At 46.3% G+C, this 25,341-nt stretch overlaps 1 protein-coding gene across 2 annotated transcripts; it reads left to right on the top strand.

Annotated features, from left to right (window-relative positions):
- On the top strand, positions 1 to 25,341 carry LOC142764756 (uncharacterized). 2 transcript variants are annotated; one of them, XM_075865279.1, is made up of 4 exons: positions 1 to 210; positions 20,399 to 20,437; positions 22,263 to 22,337; positions 25,152 to 25,341. In XM_075865279.1, exons 1-4 carry the CDS (start codon positions 129 to 131, stop codon positions 25,331 to 25,333), a joined length of 378 nt encoding a protein of 125 aa, XP_075721394.1. In that variant the 5' UTR covers positions 1 to 128; the 3' UTR covers positions 25,334 to 25,341. The 2 variants fall into 2 exon arrangements, with proteins under 2 accessions (XP_075721394.1, XP_075721395.1); XM_075865280.1 differs by lacking the exon at positions 20,399 to 20,437.

The following is a 25,341-nucleotide window of genomic DNA, read 5'->3' as shown; positions in this document are numbered from 1 at the left end:
TGTTACTAGCTCGTCTAGCATTCAGTCATCTTAGAATACTCTAGAATCTTAGGGAGCAACAAAGTGCCGGTTCCTTTTGTGTGCCTACTTATCTGAATACACGCAGCAAGGAAACTCGAGACCTCGTGATGTTCATAGTGGTCGTCATGTTTGCCCTCGTCTACCTGATCATCTCGTCCAAGCTCATTCTCGATCGCATCGAGCTGCCAGGTGAGGCTTGGCAATGAACTTGTAGCCCGCGATTGCCGTCGCTTCGCAAGATGAGTTTTATCGACAACATTCAAGTGAATGGCAGCTCACAACGAATGCATTCATTGCATCAAAAAGTTAATAATCACGTATGAAGCTAGCTCTGTAAGGTCATCTTCCAAACCTCTCGATCACTTTAATTCTTTCATGCACAGAACATCCTTTTTGGCAGGAAACAAAGTTTAATTGAAAAAAAAAAAACAAATGGCGAAATCTTCTGCAAAAAATGATTGCCTCGCAAGAAACCTGAAAATTTGCCATTTCAATAAAAAAATATGAGATGGTCACCTGAGGTGACCAATATATGCAATAAGGGGCTGCTGGTCACTTTCGGTGAAAGTACAGCTGAACCATTTCAGTCAAGAGTCCTTAGTGTTAGCTGCTCGTGCAACATGCTGTCCTGCACTATCAATATGGTAGGAACAGCACATACAGATTTTTTTATAAAAATACCTCGGGTCGACCGTCCAGCGCACCATGAAGATGACGGCCACTGGAAGAAAGCAAAGGTAACATGTTACATGGCTGCCCCATTTGGCTGCCATGTCACATTTGAGCCCAATCGAAGTTGTATCTTTTTTTCAGATTGCCAAATGCTTCAAAATGTGCGCGATCCGAATTCGACACGTGCGGCTCACGTGCTTCAAGAGAAAAAAAAAATGTAGAAAAGGTGGTTACCTCGGTTCATCAACGTGCTAGAAGAGTTAAAAAATATCTTAGGTATATGTTTGAAACTGCGAAGCTGTCAAGGCGGTAATGTCGTTTCATCAAACTACACCTTTCGTCATTTGTGCGAAAAGGGCGCACCGCTCAGAAATATTTATTGACACCAAATATATGAAAGTCAGCATAAAAATGCGGAGTATCTGCATTTGTCATTGAATATAAAGCGATCAAGTACGTGACCGAGAGGCCGGTCGAGCAAGCAACTGTTCACTTTTTTCGTCTGTATGCGAATAATTGAAAGCACAATGGAAGACAACATTATTCTGGCACTTAGCGGAAATTGTTCTAGTAGATCACAATGCAGGCCATGTAAAGGAGTACCACGCATTGGTTTACAGCATGAAAATTAAAATAGTCGTACAGCGACAGAAGGGCAAGCGGAATTAGGCACCCTCGTCTTGTACGGTTACGTTCTTCAATAGTCTCGTTTCAATTGGCGAATCAAGCTGCACTGTAAGCCTGCCCTTGTAGTTGACGAAATGGGTCTTGCGTTATTAGCAGCATCAAAAAAAACAACAAAAAACAGGCTGTTGAGTCTAAAGTAGAAAAAAAACGCGAAAATACTCTTACATCACGAAACATCAAATGTTTACGATTTGGGAGAAGAGAAAAGTGGGAAATTAAAAAAAATTCCCAGTAAGAACTTGCGCAACACAAACCAAAATAAATGTGCGCAAAATTAACGGGTAAGGCAGCGGTGTATATTAGATATAAAGGGGGCATGCGAGACTATTGTTACTACGAAAAACGAAAAAAAAAATTCACACGTTACCTAATGCACCTGCCTATGATCACTTGAAATCGAAATCCTTTTTTTGTTCTTCTTCCCTGTCAACTGCATTGACTTTTTGCGGGTCTGCAAATTTGTGAATAAACTAGGACCGCAAAAGGCTGCATTGTGTGTATTCTACACATTATGCTCACAAGCATTCGCAGTTGCAGAAACTATTGAATATGAATGATTTTTTTTAATCTTCTTGAACTAACGGAAGGTGGACCTCGGTTATGTTATAACTAACGGGATTATTCTGCACTATGTAGAAAGCCATTGCTCAATGCACCCTTCCTGATTTACTTACTTTTGAAACTCCATAATTCCACGAGTGGGCACACGAGTTGGAATAATCTATCCCAACTTAGTTCGTGCGTTAACAAATGTGGGACCGCTGAAAAATTGAGTGTGGAAAACGTCATCGCAATGCTTTAATAGTATGAAAGCAAAGTGCGTGGTTAGACCGCACTTTAGACGTGTTAGACGCTCACGTAAGAAACAGACATCCGGCACTTCAGAACGGCTCAAGTATGAACCGAAGACATGTGCTGAGGGGTGTGGTAAATAGTGGGAGAAAGTTAGAAACTTCATTTTAACGAACAAGCTCCTTACGCCGTGGGTCGTATGTCCCGTGTCGCTCGTTGTAGTCAGTTGCATTGCATTGTAAATCAAGAAAAACGGTGTCACAACATATCCACGGAGTGAATAATGATGAGTGGGGCGAAGCATCTCTCAGTCGGTCCGCGCTTCCATACATCCGTCCGTCTGTCCATGCGTCCATCTGTGCGTCCGTCCGATCGTTCGTGCACCCGTTCGTCTGTGCGTCCGTCTGTTTGTGCTTCGGCCCGCTCGTCATCATTCACCTCATGAATGCGCTGCGACTTTTTTCATCAGAAATGTAAGACATGTTTAGCAATGCAGACCGTTTTCACGGAGAAGAGGAGCGTAGTTTCGAACCGGTACATTCTCTTCTCTCTTCCTCTCCACCCACCGTTCGACCACCACCGCTGGTGTGTGGGGATTGCCGCGTTTTGCATTTGTGGTGCGTGAAAGGTCAAAGTGTTTCCTCTCGTTTATTGAAGCGCTAAAGCATTTGTGGTGCTGAAAATCAAAATATCGGACGAGGCCTGGTCGACAGACTATCACAGCGCTGTGTTTGGCTGCCACAATAACTATCTAAAGCACAAAAGGCTCGCAGCTGAGACATGCGAGGCGCAAGTTCCTTCGAAATGGCCTTACTAGATCACAGGCCTTCTCTGACAATATTTTATTATATGGGCTGGCTGTCCTTGTGCCCGTTTTTTCATACACCTCCTTGTGCTTCCGCTTGGATGCTGGTACATTCTATAATCTGCAGCAAGGAAAGGGAATGTCAAAGCTGATGGGTAATAAAAAAACTTTCTGCCCAGAATCAAAATGCGTGTCATTTGAAAACTGCATGGCACAAAGACCCGCATGACATGTGTGTTCTTTGCCTCAAGAACCTGCCTCTAGTGTTTTTTTTCGACAGCACGTCATTTGTCGACTTTTCGTTTTGCGACGATAGCTGGGACAGCTTTATGGTTTTATGACAACCACACTTTTTTTCGTGGCAGCCGGACTGTAATTACTAATTGACCCACAGCACGTCCACGAGGTGAATGATGACGAGTGGTGCCATGCACTGATCGACAAACAAACGCACGCACAGACGCACGCACGGACGCATGCACGCATGGAAGGACGCACGGAGGCCTCACCCCACTCATCATTATTCACCGCGTGTATATGCCATGACGCCATTGACATGCAATGCAATGCAACTGCCTACTACGACGACCACGATGACTGCGACGTCACTGGACATACGACCCACGACGTAAGAAGCTTTACCCTTAAAATGAGAGCATCGTTATCAAAAAGGGACGCACTTTCGGCGTTTCGCCAGTGACGGCTGCTCGCGAAGTGCTTCGAGATGTGCTAGACATTTATTTCCATTTTTCTTTGTGTTCCTTCAACGCGGAAGCTTGGGCTCATCCGTCGTACATTTGTTATCCTACGCAGTGATCACACACAGGTTTTTGACTACGGCGACGACACAAATCAATTCCCAAATGCTTTGTTCGTTTCATAAACTGTGTACTGCGGCGTTCTGAGCGGAACCAGATGATCTGCTAGCGATTATAAAGCTACGTTAAACTTAAAAAATCATGGCGAAAAAACATGGTACTCATCTGAACACTAATGCGCGCAGTTAAAGTGTAGTTGGGCACTGGTGTAAGCATTCGCTCATCTCCATTTACGTTTCACAGATTACTTCGACAGTTGTATGAAAATGTATCCCCACAGGGCAAGCTACAGCAAAAAAGTTATGAACCATTTTCCCAATGGTCAACTTAATGATGTGGGAAGCAGCATTGGTGTGCACGGCGTTCACCCGGTTGAAACGAGCGTCGACGCGGGTGCTGGAAGAACGGTGGTTTGAAGTGAAAATCGGTGTAGCGGTACTCGAGTGCCCCGCTGCGGTGTACTCGGCTGCTGACCCACATGTACAGGGACCGAATCTCGGCTCGGGCCACTGCATTTTTAAATGCGAAGCATTTCTTAGCGAGCTTCGGCGACTTTGAGCGTATCTATCTATCTATCTATCTATCTATCTATCTATCTATCTATCTATCTATCTATCTATCTATCTATCTATCTATCTATCTATCTATCTATCTATCTATCTATCTATCTATCTATCTATCTATCTATCTATCTATCTATCTATCTATCTATCTATCTATCTATCTATCTATCTATCTATCTATCTATCTATCTATCTATCTATCTATCTATCTATCTATCTATCTATCTATCTATCTATCTATCTATCTATCTATCTATCTATCTATCTATCTATCTATCTATCTATCTATCTATCTATCTATCTATCTATCTATCTATCTATCTATCTATCTATCTATCTATCTATCTATCTATCTATCTATCTATCTATCTATCTATCTATCTATCTATCTATCTATCTATCTATCTATCTATCTATCTATCTATCTATCTATCTATCTATCTATCTATCTATCTATCTATCTATCCACCTACGACATTTACCTCTCCTAGCCGTTTCGATAATGGTATCAATATCAAACTTGTTATGGCATAACATGGCTGTATGAAGAGCATATTTGAGTAGTCATAACATGAAAATCATGACATGTATGTCATGAATGTCATGATTTACATTTCGTGGTGCTGCAGCTCTTGCGGTGGTTTCGTTCACATGGCATGTTGCAAAACTGATATGGTATGATATGATTGCATAGCGGACACAGGCGACAGTACATGTGACGGTATGGAAACGCTAGGGAAAGTTCATGTGACGCTAGGGAAACGGCCACAAGCACATCATGAGCGTGGCTTGTAGTCATGCTGTTACATGACACGCATGTCATGATTTTCATGATATGGTCTGCCGCTTGTGTTCGCCATGCAATCAAGCCATACCACACCAGTTTGGAACATGGCATGTGAACAAAACCAACACAAGAGCTGTAGGGCTATGACATGTAAATCATGACATCCATGGCATGCAATTCCTGATTTTCATGTTATGATTAGTGAAATACGTTCTTCATACAATCATGTTATGCCATACCAAGTTTGGTACAGACAGACAGACAGACAGACAGACAGACAGACAGACAGACAGACAGACAGACAGACAGACAGACAGACAGACAGATAGATAGATAGATAGATAGATAGATAGATAGATAGATAGATAGATAGATAGATAGATACGCTTAATGTCGCCGAAGTTCGCTAAGAAATGCTTCGCATTAAAAAAAAAAAAAAGCCGCTGGTGGGCGTGACCGTCCCTAGGATCGTGAGAGTTTGCCGGCAATGCAAGCCACCTAGCTCCCAAGCTGCGCTTAGATGACGAGTAGTATTTCCGAGAGTCGCACGTATTCAGAAACGCTCTTGAGTTTACTTGGCTTGCCAAAGCCTGCAATGCAGCACAAACGAGTCCCGAACGCGGTGTCTTCATTGCCAAGGCATGAAGCGCAAACGCGTTCCAAACGTGCTGAATTGAATGCGGCGACCAGTCAAGTTCAAGACAAAAAAAAAAGCGATTCTGAGTAAAGGGGAAAGATAGTGCACAATTCATTCGCTCGTTACTTTGACGGTGTGTAGCTTCTTGCGAATGCCGCCACGTAAATTCCGACACTTTGCTTAAACTGCTGCGCCCCGCCATCTCCAAGCCAAGTGTTCCGTGGTGGCCATGGTGCCACAGACCCAGCGGAAGGCACTCGTTTTACCTGTCGGCAGAAAGCCAGCGCAACGAAAAAACGAAAACAAAAACAAACAAAAATTGACCATCGCTGATTGGTTGCACACTTTTGCGACTGCAGTCGCGCGACTGAAAAATTGGTCAGGAAGCGACTAGCCAGAGCAGCCAGTTTGCGACCGTTTGCGACTGTTCGCAACTGTCTGTGACCGTTTGCAAATGGTCGTGTGACCGCCGCTAGTCACCGGCGTGCCCCAGCCATTATGTAGCGCACTCGCTTCCAATCTAATAAGCACGTCCTCATGTGGACGTCCGTGTGGCTTAATATAATAACGCAAAGTATGGCTGATGGAACGAGCCGGACAATCCCGACAACTAGCCCGGTGTGGTACGGGTTAACCGAGGGTCGACCTTCGGAACCTAATGAAGTTTTTCGTTTCATTTCCCACTGCTTACATTTTCAGAGGTCGAAATGGTGTGATCTGCGTGACGCAAACCGCAAGACTCGCAAGGATAGTGTGTCGCTTAACTTATTAATAGAAAGCGTGTTCATACATTAGGTGAAAGTGTTCTGACGAAGTTTTTCGTTCATTTTGCTAAACAAATACAACGTGACAGCCATATGTGCGCACTCTAACACACGCACGTAGGCACACATGTACTCACATTCCCGCACAAACGCACGCAGACTATCGCTTTCCTAATAGCTTGCGTGCCTTTTTTCTTGGGCTGGTATCCTTATTGCGAACACCTGAAATTTTTTCTCGCGTAGAATGGCGCTTTTTTTTGTTACGAACCAAAGATGCCGATGCCGACACCACCAAGCCGACTCGAAAATTTTAGCGAAAGACGCTTTTCAGTGCTGTCGCGTCAAAATGCGACTGCTTTCCAGGCCAACGCTTGCTGCTGCCAGAGTATCTATATGACAAAAACACTATTGGCAAATAACCCGCATATGAAACTAGGAAATTAATTTCGTTATGGCAGTCACAGTGTACTAATTTATTGAAATCCATGTACATGTGTGCTTTGAGCATAATAAACAAGCGAAGCTCCGCAGCAATAACCCTCTACACGCGGATCGTAGTCACTCTCCATTGGGCGCCTTGATGGATGGATGTTATGAGCGTCCTCTTTATAACGGGGCGGTGGCATTTGTGCCACCAGGTGCACAAGAATAAAAAAACGAAAGGAAATCTTTTTTTTATGTCGGCCTAATGCCTTATATACTTTGAATAAATTCATCCTATTATAACAATGAAGTTCTATAAATTTGTGTTCTAGTTCTCTGCCTCTTCAGACAAAATGGCCCAATTTTCGCACAGTTTTTGTCCTTTATCTCTACTTTTCTGCCACCAATCCTCTTAGCCTCTCTTACTTGCTTCTATCACGGACGTGGTCAGTTTTCCAAGTTTGTCCCTGAAACCAGAAGTCTCGTGTAGTATTGTACCCCCACGTATAACTAGTTGGACATCACCGCATTCGAGCAGAACATGTTCCACAGTTTCCTCAACTCCCCCACAGCACGTACATTGTTCTTTTTTACTGAATCTCGCGTTATGACTACGCGTTCTAAGGCAACCCGACCTCACTTCGAACAGTAACGCGCTTCCCATTGAATTATCATAAAACCTCTCCAAGCTTATTTTGTTGCTGCCCTATCTGTTACTGAGAGCCGGATTCTTTTCCATCGCTATCACCCAATAGATCCTCTACGCCTCTCTGAATTTTTGTTAAACGCTTTTTGTTGTCATGTCACCCACACTTATAGCGGTATATTTAATGGTGAAATTCCTAGTTCCTTTTATCCACTTTGTGTCCACGATCTTCCCATACAAGTACCTGATAACCTTTTCTGCCCATCTGCTCTCTATTTTCCTAAGCATCTCTTAAAAAGTCATTTTGCTCTGAGCTTCCCTTACTTGAAAGCCTGCCCATCCCACATCCGCCTTTACAGCCTCACTGGTCATTTTCACGTGAGTGCCCAATGAGAAGCGTCCAACAGTGCTTTTATATTGTCACGTAAGAGTGAGAGTAGCCTGAAGACAGGGGACCGGGAGGCTCGTAGAAATAGAAGGGAATCCTTTTATTTGGTGGACTTGCGTCCACAAAAAGAAAGTATACACGTCGGCTTAGCGGGTGGCGAACAGCGTGTTCGACGGCCGTCGGGGAACAAAATGCCCCACTGGGTTGCAAGGCGCGTCCACCATCCGAGATACGCCCCCCCCCCCCCAAACGCAGGTATAACAGCCGTTGTAGAATCTGGGGCTATCTCGTAATCAACGAATGGTCGACGTGCGGGCCACTATCTTCGCAGATGCATCGTGGGGCGTCTTGGGCCCCGATAAGGCCGCGTGCCGGTGGTATCGGAATGCGCAATGCTATATCCGCAATAGGCTTCGCGGCATTGCTCCCCTCCTCAACGTAAGCATCAACCCGATGCTTTGTGTAAAATAAAACGAAAACAAAAGGACAGCCTATGCGAAGGTAAATGGTCAATAAGCGTGAATCACGCGCACATAAACAAAACAAGAGATGCAAACAGGGAGCGTCCTTTAGCGCGCATGATAGGGCTTTAAACGGTGGCGTGTACCACTTCTTGTCGTGCGCGGCGTCGTTGGGATGAGCTAGCCCCATCAGAGACCACTTCATAGTCCACTTCACCCACTTGACGGATGGCTTTATATGGGCCGAAATAACGGCGCAGGAGTTTTTCGCTTAATGCGCGGCGGTGAATGGGCATCCAAACCCAGACTCTGTCACCTGGCCTGTACGTTAAATCGCGTCTCCGCAGGTTGTAGCGTCTTGCGTCGTTTTGCTGTTGGTCTTTTATGCGCAGACGGTCAAGCTGCCGGGCTTCTGCGCGCTGAAGGTAGGCGGCCACGTCTAGGTCCTTTTCATCAGTGACATTAGGCAGCCAGGGTAGTAACGGCATCGCTGACGTGGACGAAAATAAACGGTGTCATTTTAGTGATCTGCTGCACCGTGTTGTTGTAGGCGAAGACCCCGTAAGGCAGAAAAGTGTTCCGGGTCTTGTGTTCTGTTTCCACAAACATAGCGAGCATATCGGCAATGGTTTTGTTCAAGCGTTCCGTGAGACCGTGTGTCTGCCGATGATACGCAGTTGTTCTTCGGTGATCTGTATGACTGTAATTTAAGGTTGCCTGAGTGAGATCAGCCGTAAACACCGTTCCCCTGTCTGTTATTAGTACCTCAGGTGCGCCATGCCAGAGGAGAATGGATTCGGCAAAAAAATTTGGCAACTTCTACGGGTGTGCCGTTTGATAGGGCCTTAGCTTCAGCGTATCGGGTGAGGTAATCATTGGCCCTTATGGTCCACTTGTTACCGCATGTTGACGTGGGGAAAGGTCGAAGCAGGTTCATACCAATCTGTTGGAATGGTATCGATGGGTGTTCAATTGGCTTGATCAATCCAGCTGGTTTTGTTGGAGTTCTGTTCCGGCGCTGACAAACACGGCAACTCTTGGCGTACCGCGCAACATCTGAGGAGAGGTAGGGCCAGTAGTACCGCTCTTTAATTCTGCGGAGTGTTTGTGTAAAACCGAGGTTGCTGGCAGTGGGTTCGTCATGCAACGCTTGTAAAATTTCTTCTCGGAGGCTGCTTGAGACGACAAGAATGTAAGCTGCCTTATTCGGTGCGAAAGTTTTTTTAACGACCACCCCGTTTTGCACACTGGAGGAGGATAACCCACGCTTGAACAGTGCAGGCGGTATGGAAACCTTTCCTTCGATGTAGTTGACCAACCGTTGTAGGATCGGGTCTGAGCGCTGCTGTAATGCAAAGGTACTTCTTCTGATAAGCCCAAGAAAGGCATCGTCGTCTTCATGACTTGGGGTTGTGCCGACATGGGCTCTTGAGAGGCAGTCTGCGTCGGAGTGCCTACGACCAGACGTGTAGACCACCTTCACGTCGAACTCCTGAAGCCGTAGGCTCCAACGAGCGAGGCGGCCAGAAGGGTGTTTCGAACCGGTCGACCAGCACAACGCATGATGAACCGTTACAATTTAGAAGGGTCTGCCATACAAGTATGCGCGGAATTTCGAGGTAGCCCATACTATCGCAAGACACTGCTTCTCAGGCGTGGAATAGTTCACTTCCGCTTTCGACCATGAGCGGCTTGCATACGTGATGACGTTCTCGCAGCCCTCGTGCTTCTGAACGAGAATGGCACCTAAGCCAATGCTGCTGGCGTCTGTATGTATCCACGTTTTGGCATTTTCATGAAAGTGACCCAGCATCGGCGGCGACTGTAAACGTTGTTGAAGTTCTTTGAATGCCTAATGTTGCGCAGCTTTCCATTTGACAGGGGCGTCCGACTTGGTGAGCTGTGGCAAAGGGTCAGCAATGTGTGAGAAGTTCTTGACAAACCGCGGTAATAGGCGCACACTCCTAAGAATCGGTGCACAGCTCTCTTATCTTGCGGCTGAGAAAACTGTGCGATAGCGGCTGTCTTCTTGGGATCTGGTCTTACGCCATCTTTGCTTATATAACGAAAGAGGAACTATAGTTCTTCATAGGCAAAATAGCATTTTTCTTGCTTCAGTGTCAGCCCTGATGGCTTAATTGCGTCCAGTACCGTCCGGAGCCTTTTCATGTGGTCGCTAAAGTTGGAGGCAAAGACGACCACATCGTTCAGGTATACGAGACATATTCGCCACTTGAGGCCTGCCAGTACTCTACCCATTAAACGCTGGAAGGTTGCTGCAGCGGAAGAAAGTCCAAATGGCATCACTTTGAACTCATACAACCCGTCCGGCATGATGATGGCGGTCTTTTCTCGGTCTCTTTCATCAACATGAATTCGCCAATACCCTGTCTTCAGATAAATAGACGAGAAGTACCTTGCATCACTAAGACGATCTAGGGTATCGTTGATCCTTGGTAAAGGGTACACGTCCTTCTTGGTTACACTATTAGACCGTCGGTAATCGACGCAAAACCGAAGACTTCCGTCTTTCTTTTTGACAAGGACGAGCGGTGCTGCCCATGGGCTTTTCGATGGCTGAATTGCATCATCGTGTAACATTTCTTCAACTTGCTCTCGGTTGGCCTGGCGTTCACGTGCCGACACACGATAAGGGCTTTGATGGAGAGGGCAGATGTCTTCTGGTGTTATGATTCGATGCTTTGCGAGAGAAGTTGAGCGGACCTGTGAAGAAGTGGTGAAACAGTCATCATAACGTCGAAGAAGGTTCTGGAGCAGTTTCTGCGTGCATTGAGGCAAGGAAGGGTTAATGTCGAATGGCAGCTGCGAGTTGTGGGTCTGTGGGGTGATGGTCGCTGGATTCGAAAGGGCGGGGGTGTCACTGACTTCCGCAATTTCATCGAGAAAGCCAATGGTCGTGCCTTTGGCACGACTTGGCCAAAGGCACGACCTGGCACGACCAAAAGCACGACCAAAGGCACGACCTTTGGTCGTGCCTTTGGCCGAAATTTGTTAGCAGCACTGGGCCCTCTCCATTCCGGAAGTCCGCAATGCCTTTTGCGATTGCGATATCACGGCCAAGCAAAAGCTGTATGTTACATTCGACGACGCCACGGGCATTTTCGGCAGTACCAGTGGTTACGGTGACCAGGGTGGTTGATCGGGGTGGGACGCTCACGTCATTTTCGAGCACGCGGAGGGCTGCGCAATTATGTGGTGTCGAGTATGAATTTATGGCTTCATCCGAGGAAAATTTGATGGATCTGGACGCAAGGTCGATAACCGCGTGATGTTGAGTCAAGAAGTCCATACCGAGAATGACGTCACGGGAGCACTGTGGGAGCACCAAGAAAGTCGCAAGGTGTGTGTGACCATCGAATGTTACCCTTGCAGTACATCGCCCTGATTGGGTGAGGAGGTGACCTCCCGCTGTGCGGATCTGCGGGCCGTCCCAAGCCATCTTAACCTTCTTTAGTTGGGCTGTCAATGGCCCGCTGATGACCGAGTAGTCAGCCTCTGTGTCAATGAAGGCAGTTACCAAGTGGCCGTCGATAGATACTTCAAAATTGGTGACACGTGGGCTGGAGGTGCGCGCTGATTTTGGGTTCGGGTCGCGGCTTCGTCTTATAGCTTCGTTTTGCTTCGTCTCGTGGCTTGGATTGTTGTGTGTTGTCGTCGTCGTAGATGATGTGCTGTCGTCATATATGGTCGTCGGTGGAGGGTCTTCAGCTTTTTCTCTTCAAGCAACCTCACCTCCAAAGGTTGCTGGCTTTAGTTTCTCCTACGGGGGGCTTGGGGACCTTCTTCGTTCGTTGTTGCTGTGGTTCGGAGACGCGAAGCGTGGGGATGGCGGAGATGGAGAACGGCTGGACAAGTACTCTGTATGGCGCAAGTAGTCTTCGATTGCCGGAGGTCGTTGTCCAGGGCGTGGCCATGGTGCCCGAGATGAGAAGCCATGCAGTCCCATCCGCCTGTAGGGGCAGTGTCGAAGAATGTGGCCGGCCTCACCGCAGTGAAAGCACAGGGGACGGTCGTCGGGAGTTCTCCAGGTGTCGCTTTTTCTTGGGCTAGGGCGTCTCCGTGTGTAGGTTGGGCAGGGAAGGGCGGACGGGTACTTAGGGCTGCAGCGTACCGTCGAGGACTGGGTTCGTTTCGTCGGGGTGGCCTAGTGTTCATTGCATCGGCGTAATTCATTGCTTCAACCTCTGTTCTAGTCGTCGCTGATGAAGAGCCAAGCGCCTGATGGACTTCATCACGCACTATGTCCAAGAGAGATGCTGCTTGGGGGGGGGGGGGCTCGGGGGGGGGTAGAAGGTAGCAATCAACGTAGTTCTTCTTTAACCACTTCTCCAATAGCTTCCCGCAGATCGTTGGTGGTTAGCCCACCTCGGATCGGTTCCGAGTAGAGCGAGCTGAGCTGAAACGGGCGTCCAGGGTCTTTTCTAAGGTGTGCGCTTCTTCAGTAAATTCGGCGACTGTTTTAGGGGGGTTTCTTATGAGACCGGCGAAAAGCAACTCCTTCACCCCTCGCATCAGGTATGCGGCCTTTTTGTCATCGGTCATGTGTTGGTCCGCCTGCCGAAAAAGACGCTTCATTTATTCGACGTACACGTTTAGGGTCTCATTCGGCTGTTAGGTCCTCGATTAAAGCAGCAGCTGGGCCCTTTCTTTTCGCATGATGCTGGGGAAGGTCCTGAGAACTTCATTCTTCAGAAATTCCCAGGTGGTGAGTGTGGTTTCATGGTTTTCATACCACGTTTTGGCGGGGCCGTCCAGGGAAAAGTAAACGTATTGCAGCTTCAATTCTTCATCCCACCTGTTTGTGGTAGCCATGCGCTCGAATTGGTCGAGCCAATTCTTCTGAGTCTTCAGTGGCATAACCATGGAAAGTTGGAGGCACCCGCGGCTGCTGCAGAATGACAGGGGTGGGTGATTGCGGGGTGCTCATAGTGGCTGTGGAAGCGTCCTTTCGCGGTCGCGTGGGGTCCGGTAGCAGTCCCAGCTCAGGTGGCAGGTTTCGGAGGCGGCGGCTGCTTCGAGTGTCCGTGTCTTCAGCGTCCTCGTTCTCTGCAGTGGCTGTTTTAAAGTGGTTCTTGTGCATACCCCGCACCTCCACCAGATGTCTCGTAAGAGTGAGAGGAGCCTGAAGACAGGACACCGGGAGGTTCGTAGAAATAGAAGGAAATTCGTTTATTTGGTGGACTTGCGCCCACTAAAGGAAAGTATGTACATCGCCTTAGCGGGTGGCAAACAGCGTGTTCGACGGTCGTCGGCGAACAGAATGCCCGATGGAGGCGGAAATGTTGTAGGCCCGCGTGCTCAGATTTGGGTGCACGTTAAAGAACCCCAGGTGGTCGAAATTTCCGGAGCCCTTCACTACGGCGTCTCTCATAATCATATGGTGGTTTTTGACGTTAAACCCCACATATCAATCAAAATGAAATCAATCGGGGAACACAATGCCCCACTGGGTTGCAAGGCGCGTCCACCATTCGAGATACGCCCCCCCCCCAAACGCAGGTATAACAGTCGTCGTAGAATCTGGGGCTATCTCGTAATCAACGAATGGTCTACGTGAGGGCCACTATCTTCGCAAATGAATCGCAGTGCGTCTTGGGCCACGATAAGCCCGCGTGCCGGCGGTATCGGCATGCGCAACACTATCCGCAATAGGCTTCGCGGCAATATTCAATCTCGATTGCACCTTCACATTTCTGATTGACTTCACGCACACCACTGCGTTCCCAAATGTAAGCCCTGCAACCATTACGCCTTTCCACAGAACTCGAAGCACTTCGTACATATTATACCCCAATAACGCTACGTACTTCATTATTGCAGCATTGCTAATTACGTTTCATGCCATTGTTTTTACTCTACCTCCATATATTTATCTTTCTCACTTACCCATACTCTGAGGTACTTGTACTCGTTACCCTCGATATATGTTCGCACTGTATTGAGAGCCCCTAGTCTTTGTCATTGTTGAAAAAAACATCAATCCACATTTTGTTGCTCTAAATCATAGTCCTTGAGCCTCGCCTTTCCTTCCACATGTAACTATGAACCGCTGCATATCGTCTTGATGGTCCGCAAATAGAACAGTCAGATGGATGGATGGATGGATGTGGCTGTACCCTTTAGACCGGGCGGCGGCTAACGCCACCTAGCCGTAATACTTAGTGAACTAGCCACTAGTTTTATCCTTTTTCCCCTTTAAATAGTGAGGTTGAGGACTGGTACTTTGCAGTGAAGGGTTTAATTTTCACTCGTGCCTTGACTTTAGCCACAAATCAGATAACCTTCTTCTAGTTAATTCTACCCGCTTAAAGTCTATTTTGCCCTCTCTGTCCCTAAACACCAGTGCTTTAAAAAACTCTGCGCCATTATCACGATTTATGAGGTGAAGCCCTTCACAGAACATTATCAAGTGTTCGGCAGTTCCCTCCTCCTCACTGCATACCGTGTCTACCCCTTCGTAAGTGGGCCCGATATATCTTGGTTCGGAATACCCCATCCTGGCCTCAAACAGTAGAGAACTACCCCGAGTGTTATCATAGATCCTTTCCTTGGCGATTTCCTGCTTAAAAGTTCGATAGATCTCTAGTGCGGACTTCTTAATCATGCCAATTCTGCACATGTCAGTCTCTGTTTCTTTCACTTTCTTCTTAACTGATAGTTTTTCTTGGTTTGGCCACCTGCTGTTAAGTATTTACCAGTCCATTTCCTGATTCGCTTCCTCCATTTTGTAACGACATTCTTCATGTACAAGCTGAAAACCTTCCTAGCCCAACGCTCCTCCACCATTCCTCTAAATCGCTTATGGAATTTTATCTTGCTGCTAGCTTCCCTGCCCTCAAATGATGTCCATCCCATATTACCTTGTACTCCCTGGTTTGGCGTATTCCCGTGAGCTCCTGCTCACGGGAAGCCTACTCATTCCACGTTGCTTAATTTCTAATCTTACTTGAACTTCTGATCTCATGCACAAAACCGCATTGCCGAACGCCAGCCCAGGAACCATGACCCCTTTTCATATTCCTCTTGTAATTCCACAGTGACCTATTTTTCATCACTGCTGCATTCCTGTTACCTTTAGTCGTCACATATATTTTGTGTTCCCTTAGGTACTCGGTCCCATTGCTTATACATACGACCAGATATTTGTATTTATCTGTTATCTCTAGCGTGACCTCCTTTATTCTAAGCACACTACCTTCATTGTCTTTATAAATATTGACTGCTGATTTTTTCTTACTGAATCTGAAATCTAACCTATCTCCCTTATTACCGCAGATGTCCATCGATCTCTGCATATCGTCCTTGTTGTCGGCCATTATCACTATATCATCTGCGTACATTAATGCTGGTAGTGATAGATCAATGAGTTTTTCTTGTTTGACAAAAGCGAGGTTGAAGCCAAGCCGACTACTCTCTGGTTTTGCCTCTAAACCTTAGGTAAGTCACGAATAACAAAGGTGACTGAGGACATCCATGCCTAAGCCCCCGTTTCACCTCTGTGGGCTTGGATACCTGTTTTTCCCACTTTGTAACTACCTTTTTACCTTTATAGATTTCCTTTAAAAGATTAGTGACTCCATCTTCCACACCTAGTGTGTGCAATATTCCCCACAAGTACTCTTGAAACACGCTATCGTACGCTCCCTTGATATCCAAAAATGCTAGCCTGAGTTCCTTTTCTGCTATTTCAATGCACTGGGTCAGTGAGAACAGATTGTATTCCAACCTCCTGTGTTTCCGAAACCCATTCTGCAGTTTCCCCAGCACCCCCTCATCCTCTATCCATGCCTGCAGTCTTTGCTTTATAACCTGCATCGCAACCCTGTAGACCACTGGTGTCACTGTTATAGGACGGTAGCTGTTTATGTCAGCGTTGTGCCCCTATTCTTTATATATTATGCTCATCCTGCTAAGTTTCTCTCCATCAGGGACTTGACCATCGATTATTGTTCTACTCACTGCCTCTCTCAAAGTCTGTTTAGACTTCGGACCCAATGTGTTTATCAGCATAATTGGAATGCCATCTAAGCCTGTTGATGTACTACTTGGAACCCTCTTCACAACCCTTTCCCACTCTCGATTTGTAATTGTAGCTGTTGCGCCACTTGATCCATTCTTGTCTATAGTGGTTGATTGATATGTGTGGTTTCACGTCCCAAAACCACCATATGATTATGAGAGACGCCGTAGTGGAGGGCTCCGGAAATTTCGACCACCTGGGGTTTTTTACCGTGCACCCAAATCTGAGCACACGGGCCTAGAACATTACCGCCCCTATCGGAAACGCAGCCGCCGCAGCCGCGATTTGATCCGGTGACCTGCGGGTCAGCAGCCGAGTAGCTTAGCCACTATACCACCGCGGCGGGGCTTGTCTATAGTGGTGCATACGGCACTTTTTTGTTGAAATTTTTCTGTCACCCTTGTTCTTATATATTCAATAGCTTCGTCCCCTTTTAGCCTAGCACCTTAAGCTGTAGTTATAAACCTCTGCTCTCGGCTTGTTTCATTTCTCAGGGAATTTAGATGGTTCCAAAATTTCGCAGCTGCCTTTCTGTTCATTTTATGTACTTCTACCAGCCACTGAGCCCCCTTTCTTCAAATCTTTCCATTGATCAGAAGGGATTCTTCTCTTCTACAGCTTAGAAAGATTTCCCATCTTCTTTCAACACCTTGTGTCGGTTCAACCCGCTGCTTAGCATGTCTGTGTTCCCCAGAGGCTTCCTGATGTTTTGGTATGGCTCTCTTTCTCATCCCACCAACTGTTGGACTTGTGTCTTCTTCTCCGGGGTGACTTGTGACGCGCTTTAGCAAGCTCTAGCCCAAACAGTCTAATTAGATTTGTGTATGTCCACACTGTTTTATTTTCCTCAGTGATTACTTTCTCAATTTGTTTAGTAGTGATTTCTATTTGCCTTTCTGAATGAAAATTTTCCTGTAGTTTATCATCTTGTCCCCTTCCCACTTTCGCTGCTCTCCTAAAACTTAGCTTGATACGTTTGTGACCACTACCCAGACTTCTGGAGCCACCTTCATCTATGTGCATTCCCCTGAGCTTATCATACATCCTATGAGACATCAGTGCGTAATCTATCGTTGACTGCAGCTTTCCCACCTCCCATGTTTTTTGCCCTTCACACTTCTCAGTACTGTTGCCAAGGATCGAATCATGCCTTTCACACTACCCATGATCATTTTGCCTGTTGGGGCGGTATACCCAAATTTATCTTCTATGTGGGCATTCATATCTCCTAGTTTATTTATTTCGCACTCTCCTCATAATTCCTCACTGTCGTTTGATATGCACTCCACCATTGCCTGGTTTTGCTCTCTGGCCTTTGCTCCCGTCTACAAATACACCAAACCAAGGAGTTTCATATGCCCAGCTACTTTTTCTCTTAACCAGAAATGTTTCATGCATCCCTGCTTGACTCTTTGCCAACTCATGCTTTTATGTATGAATGCACCAATTCCACCCCCCCCCTTTTGCAGCCTTCTGTTTTATTGCAATATTCCCATACGTAGTCCGGATTGCAAGGTGGTAGCTCCATGTCCCGGAGATGTGTCTCCACAACCCTATATACCATCAGCCTCTGCTGCCTCAACTGCTCTTCTATCTCTTCCTACTTTAACCTATTCCTGCCACCCTGCATGTTTATATAGCCTATGTCTGACTTAGCTGGGCCCTTGTGCTTATGTCGATTGCTTCTCCCATGGACTCCGTGTGGCTTGAATATTTGTGCCCCTTTAGAACCGTCTTTGGCTACACTGGTGGCCTCAGGGCTCTGGGTCCCCCTAAAAATGCTGTGCCTTGACGACCCATTCTATTACCGACCTCCTTCCCATCGCACCAATGTAGTGAATGCGATCCTGTGCAAAAGGGCGAGCGCCGGGCTCGTACACGTCTTGGTTCACTACCATTACACTATATCCGAGTTGCCAGCCCATACCCTTGATTCCACAGTTGGCCTCCACTACCCTCCTTTCAATCCCGCGAGACTACCACCAGACCTCTGGGACTGTGCATATGGTCACATGCACACTCCCAGACGATTCTCGGAGCTTACGCCTGCCATCCTCTGTCTCTGAAGTTTCCAATCCTTGCCCTTCAGCACATCATTGAGCCCAGCATGAATAATGACGAGATTTTTTCCCTCCATGCTGTTTTCTACAACCTCCTTAGCTTTGGCCAGTGAATCCACCATGCTCTTCCCTGACTCTCTCATCTTCCTTCACTGTCTTGAAGATGCCATCCCTAACCCTGGCCACGTTAGAGTCCCCCACCACCAGGATCCTTCTACGCTCCACTGGCCGGCTTCCTGTTTGTGATGGCGCCCCTGTTTGCTTCACCTGTTCCTCTCTCTGCTGTTTGTCCTGTGTTCCTGCCCTGCTCGAAGACCGCCACGCCACCGAGCTGTATGCTCTCGGAGCCTCCGCGCTGTGGCCAGACACTGCGGCCCCCTGACCTCCCTTCTCGCCTGTTCCTTCTCGCCTGTCGCGTTCTCCGCTACCCACGCCTCCCGTCTCACAGCGCTCAGGGCCAGGGCAAGGCGCCATTAGCTCCTTTAGCCGCTGCTCGAGCTCGGTCCGCCCTTCCCTTTCTTTTTGAAGGTCACCCTTCATTTGCTCTAATAGCCTGGCGGTAGCCTCCTCGCGCTCACGCGACGCTCCGAGCTGTTTTTGGAGCTCTATCCTCTGCTCCCGTTCCGCCCTAAGCTGCCCCTGAAGCCCCTTGATGCTAGTCTCCATGCGCTGCACGGCCGCCTTCAGTGCCTCGCACAGCCTGCACACGAAGCACGCCTTCTGCGCGTCGGCCTAACTCAAGAATTTTGTCTCGTACAAGTAGCACAAGCGCTTGCATTCTTCGCACTGCACCAGATCACCCTCGCCCGCGGTTTTTCTAGCCTCCTTAGCAATCGCCCGCCCGACGATCGGACGAAGCGCCCGACAGTCTTAAGCTCAACCCTAATCCCGCTATCCAGCCACCTCCGCTAACTCTCCTACCTCAACAACTGTTAGAAGCTGCCGCCCAGCCCGCATACACACGTGTTCAATTTCGCTAGTAGACTCCCACCAGGTTCGGCTCTAGCTGCTTGACAACTAACCAGGCGCCCCGAATTTCTTAAAAACAGCCGGCTACCCCACTCACGTGGTCAACGTCACTGCAACGTTGCCCGTGTCCCACACCTAGAGCACTCGCAACGCAAGTTACTGATTAGGATAGAAAAATATAATAGTGTTCACAAACACAAAGAAATAAAGGAAAACTTATCTGTTGTTGCGCGCTGCTTCTGCACCAACAGACTTTCTCGACCTTGCACGACCTTTCACGACGTGCTTGCACCAACGACGCTGGTTGTTTTTGTGGTTCTGCTCCAACGGCTGTGGTTGTTTTTTTCGCCCACTGTGGTCCACCCTCTGTGACCCCTCTGTGGTCCTCCATCTTAGACCCAACCTCCGTGAGTGCCATCTGTCGCATCAAGCGGAAACAGCCCAGGCGGCGAACACAATATGGTCGCGCCGCCGGGCGCAGTATTAGCTAACTCAATTTTTCTCGATGCATGAAACGTACAACGGAGGATCTTTGCAGACATACTTCGTCCACGTACCGTACTTATTTGAGCAACTGTCTTTTTTTGCGTGAATGTGGTTATAATTACATGTCAGAATGTTTACGGATTCTATTATAGTACCGTTTGGCGATCGGAGAAGCGTACTAACCTTTGCGGACGTTGTAAACTGTTCCAGCTGCTCTTTTCTACTTCGTAGTGTGTAAAACACATTAGGAGTAAATATTACTGCTTTTTTCCTTCTATAGATTGTGATATGCTCTCGATGAACCACAAAATCTCTTGAATATTCATGCGCTTTACGTACAATGCCTAATAGGGTGTTTGATCTCGGTAAAACTTTCAGATAACGAGAAAGGGTCTACTCAAAACGGGACTACGACAGGTACGTGTTTTATAGATTTTTGCATTGCCTCGTAATGCCCTCAGCTGCGTCGAATACGTTTGTCTCATCCACCTACTGCCCTTGCAAATATCGTGCTTTCGCCGCACATAGCACAGTTTACATAGCGTGGTTTAAAACATGCGTTGACAAAGATCTTGAAACAGCGTAACAATGTCAGTGACATCCAGGAAGTGTGCACATCTATGTAGTGGTAGAGCAGCTTACCCGAAATAACTTGTTTATCATTCAGTATACGAAGGTGCTAGTTAAATTGAATAATTGAAAATGTTCCTTCTGTATATCTATGACGTTCTAAGCTTGGTAAACTTAATCGGTAAACTTTTGGTCTGCCACTTCGGATGAGTGGCTACGGGGTTCGGCAGCTCTCCCGAAGGTCGTGGAATCCCAACCGTGGTGGTCGCATGTCGACCGAGGCGAAATAGTAGGGGGCCTTGTTCTGTGCGATATCAGTATATGTTAAAGAACATCAGATAGTATAAACAGCGGCATCTTTCAGAATAATATTGCGGTTTTAGAACGTGAACGTCCAGTGTCCTTACTAACATGACAGCTTTTGTGCTTCGCTTTACAGCAGAGAACGTGCCAGGTATTTTTTCAATAGCACGAAAATCACTCCTTGTATGGCCAACCGTTTCAGGTACAGCATATGCTTGGAGATGGCGACACCTTCACTTATGAAACAGGGACTAAAGTCCACTTGCTTTGCCTGAATAAAGCTGCAGTTAAAAAAAAAAACATCGGGCGTTGTTGAGTGCCTATATTATATATACTGTGTGGTGTATACGCAGGGCAGGAGTCTATATGCTAAACGCTGTTCTTAACTATTCGTGTCCGTGTAGCAGCAGTTGCTTTAAAACGGGAAGCTGACAAGGAACACAGTCCGTTAGCGCTGATAATTAGCTAGTAATCATAGAGTGACACTTTCATTAGCTGAATCCGGCAATGCTGAATTCCACGTTTTGCACCGGAACCTGCAAAACGGAGTGTCAATGCGACATCATAAACTTCAATCATTGTATGTTTTCACAATAAGGCTGTATGTGAACACTATTGACAATTCATAAGAGCAGCATCAGCTTCTTTTACGCACATACCTACCGCCTTCCTACGCTCGAGTCATCACTGTGCACCAAATGTTAACTAGCAGGCCACGCTGACGCCAATAGGGTCGTTGAAGGCATAGCGAGTGACAGCGAGAGCTTCAAATGAACGTTGCTACAGATCTTTACCGGCTTACCGAGCTGCTTATGACATCTTAGAAGTGATGTAGGGGTACTTGTGTAGGCGGATGTTTGCTAATAAAAGTTAACCAATGTAATTTTTTTAGCTGTATAATAATAATGTCGGGTGTTTTGTTTCGAGCCAAAACCATGGTATGAATAAAAGGCACGCCATAGATGTCCGGAGCTTTACGAGCTAGAACCGCGATACTACTATGAGGCACGCCATAGTGGAAAACTTTTTGAGCCCCTTGGAATCATTAACCTGCACCTAAATGTAAGTACACCAAGCTCCACCGAAATGTGACCACGCGGGAGTGACCTAACCCACGGTTTTGGGTCAGCAGCTGTGTCAATTTACTGTGTCCGTTCTGATCTGCTCGGGTGGCCACAAGAGAGAGCATACATGAGCCGCTTCAAGCGCAGTAAATTACAAATAAATCGTGTACAAAGTAACAAGTAATCAATAAGCTAGGTTTGCTGAGTGGGCGGGGTCTGCTTCAATATAAGTTACAGGAGCTAATAAATAAATCAGTTATTGAAAGCTGCGACCTGATTGTTGTGTGATTTTTATTCTTTTTCAGAGTCCTCTGCGCTTGTCATCACATATCCACCAGAATGCATACAGCCTAATCACAGCATCATATGTCTTCCTGAAGGTAGGTGGCTCTTTGTTTATTTACTTCCAAACACACTTTTGCCTAAAGAGCGAGGAGCTGAAGAGTTAACATGGTGACTTTGTGTTATACATTGTTGAGACACTCAATGCAAAGGGAAGTTATAATGAATAAACTATTTAACTAGTTGTTCATTCATACATTCATGACCCAATACGAGACAGTGTAAAGAAATAAGTGTGGTCATACTGGCGTGTATACCTCACGCCTTGTCACATTATGAAAGCTAAAGTTTTACAGATCATTCCCCCTTTTACTGATACTGAAGTAGAGCTGTAAGGTTTTTAAGCATTTTAGATGAAGTGCCTCAACGGAGTTGAAGTTGTTTCAAGTGTTATTGTCAGTAAATTAGGAACCATATATATTTTTGAACTTTGCACCTCTGAATCAGTCTTCTATGACTGTGGACAAATATGTGAAAACTGACTAGCAGGCATGTGCATTTCGACGCGGGCAAGGATAGCCTCTTCGAAGTTTGCCACTATGTGTTTATGTCTGGCTGGCTTCTGATAACTTGCAATATTTTTATGAATTATCTCCGTTTTTTTGAGCTAAAGCACAAGTATTAGGAATTCTGAACATTGATTGTACATGCCCCGCCTAGCGTACTACTGTATATGACTGGTAGTGCAGTCTGTGACTAAATAGAAAGTATTCAATAAAAGATCAGTAAACAAATGTTGTGTCAATCTGACGTTTCGTTGTCCTCCCCAAGGCTAGAACAGAAACTTGCGATTTTCATCGCAAGAGTCTATCTTCCCTTTCCTGCTGTATTTTGAATGTATAGAGCAGTATGGACAGAAGCTGCTGAGGGATCTGATTGCTAATGCCAAAATTGTACGCCTTTATCGCGTGGCAGAATTTACTAGGTTCGGGCACGCCACCGTCTTACAGTTTGCCTCAAAGAACCCTCTACACTGCTTTCAAGAGCACCACCGTGTGGTCGAACACTAGATTTTGCTGCTGCGAGGCCTTGTTTATTTGTACCAAAGTCCTTTAAATAAAAACCAAATAGACCATGACATAGCGGAAGCTTATCACACGCAGAAAGATTTTGCTCAGTCTTCAGCACAGCATCGATCACCTTTAATAAAAAGTTCAGTTTCTGATTGTCACCATCGATCTGATGCGGCCTGCTTCCCTGGTATGCAACATGTGTCTGCGCAGAAAGTTTGTCAGTGTGATGAAGTATGAAGCAGCAAGCCAGTCCACGTGTTGCATAAATTGTTGGGAGGCTGGTTGCATCAAACTTTAGATTGAGACGTATTCTGCCAAATTGGACCTACAAAGTATTGGTAGGAAATCAAGCTGCAATAAAATTTGAGCCACATAAACAAATGACTACTTTTGTCAGGTAGTTTAGATTTAGTTCAGCATCCAAATAAAGCTTTATTTCTTCAGTACGAATAACTTCTTATAAAGGAGCTCGCAACAAGTACAGACAGTACCTACGGAACGCTGATGAAGTGTCGGGGATTATCTATCGATATATATATATATATATATATATATATATATATATATATATATATATATATATATATATATATATATATATATATATATATGGGAATTTACGTAGTATTTACTATCAAGAATGGGGGTTGTATGCCAAGATGCTATGTTACGAGTATGAGGTTATACCTGTGCCAGCTTTGTACGCATCCTAACATTGTTATGACAGTACAGTTCAAAACACGAAATCCGTGTAGCGATCATTCTGCAGCCCCTCAAAAAGCCAGAAACCGACGAGTGGGCCTCTCCGATTAGACGTCAGAGAGACGCGGGGTGCGGAGCCGACTCATTCGAACGTGAAACGGTGGGCATGAATGACGTTTCTTTTTTTTTCATCACGGCATAGGTGTCGATGATTAAATAGTTGAATTTGAAAAAACGCTTCTGATGCTTTGTCGTTAACTATCACCAGAACGTGGTGGTACTGTATTATGAGCCGTAAACGTTATGACGACTTATCGCAAATCGGGAGATATGGTGGGGGCGCGGAGCATGTGAGAAGGTGAGCGCTAAGCTTGTGAGTGTTCAACTGCACTAGAGCACTAACATCGCAGTTGAGAAGCTGCTGTTAATCATTTCATAGGTAAAGATGTAGCGCATGCATCTCACCCTGCTTCGAGCAGCGGGACTGAAAACAAGGGACAGAGAGAAAACAAAGACATAGCTGGTAGAAATTAACGGCGTTCTATTTGTCCTTATCTACAACAGCGACTAATTGGTACACCTAGATGCTGTGATGTGCGGCCAGGTATGACCGAAACAAAGAAAACACAGCACAGTATGATGCGTAAACTAACGACTGTATACATTGTTTAGAGAATGGTGCCGTCCTAAGTTACTGCTGCTCGAACCAGTGGTAGCTGTTAGCCAACAAACTTCAGTAAATACCCTTTCGAATATGTCTCCCTACCTGCCCATTGCCAAGTATACGTCGATGGGAGCCCCGCATTCACCTGGTAAGCATCTTCAATTGCTGCAAGTAAGGATGCAGCCACGCGTGAATTATTTGTTCGAGGTCCTTCATGTTAGCAAACTATAAGTGAACTGTAACAGCAACACGTCAGTTGCTCTCTTTTCGTCAGAGTGTCATTTATCTCGAAGTGAATGCCAGTTTTTTTATTGCATTCGAACAGTTGGAAGTTCGTACCCTTCCTTTATTTATCAGTTTGCACGGGGTTCTTAAATATTTAGAGCACGTAAGGCGTAATGAGCCGACTGGCTTATTACCAAGTATCTCTCAGCAACGGTACTGACTGACCTTCTGTTGAATTGTCCATATAGCCCAGTACATCGACCAACACTTAACGAAGGAGACGCTTTGCACGGACCCGTACAGCTCCATCTGCAACGAGAACTACTTCCACAGCGGCGAAAACAGGTTTTTTAGTCTCTGGCCGTACCGCTACGCCAACCTGCAGTTCATATACGAAGTCTTCAAAAATATAATAAAAAGTACGTATTGAACAGATTA

The sequence above is a fragment of the Rhipicephalus microplus genome, chromosome 6, assembly GCF_043290135.1.
Source record: "Rhipicephalus microplus isolate Deutch F79 chromosome 6, USDA_Rmic, whole genome shotgun sequence".
NCBI classification, from domain to species: Eukaryota; Metazoa; Arthropoda; class Arachnida; order Ixodida; family Ixodidae; genus Rhipicephalus; species Rhipicephalus microplus.
The sequence above is the reverse complement of the archived record's forward strand: the minus strand, read 5'-3'. Positions and strand labels throughout refer to the sequence as shown.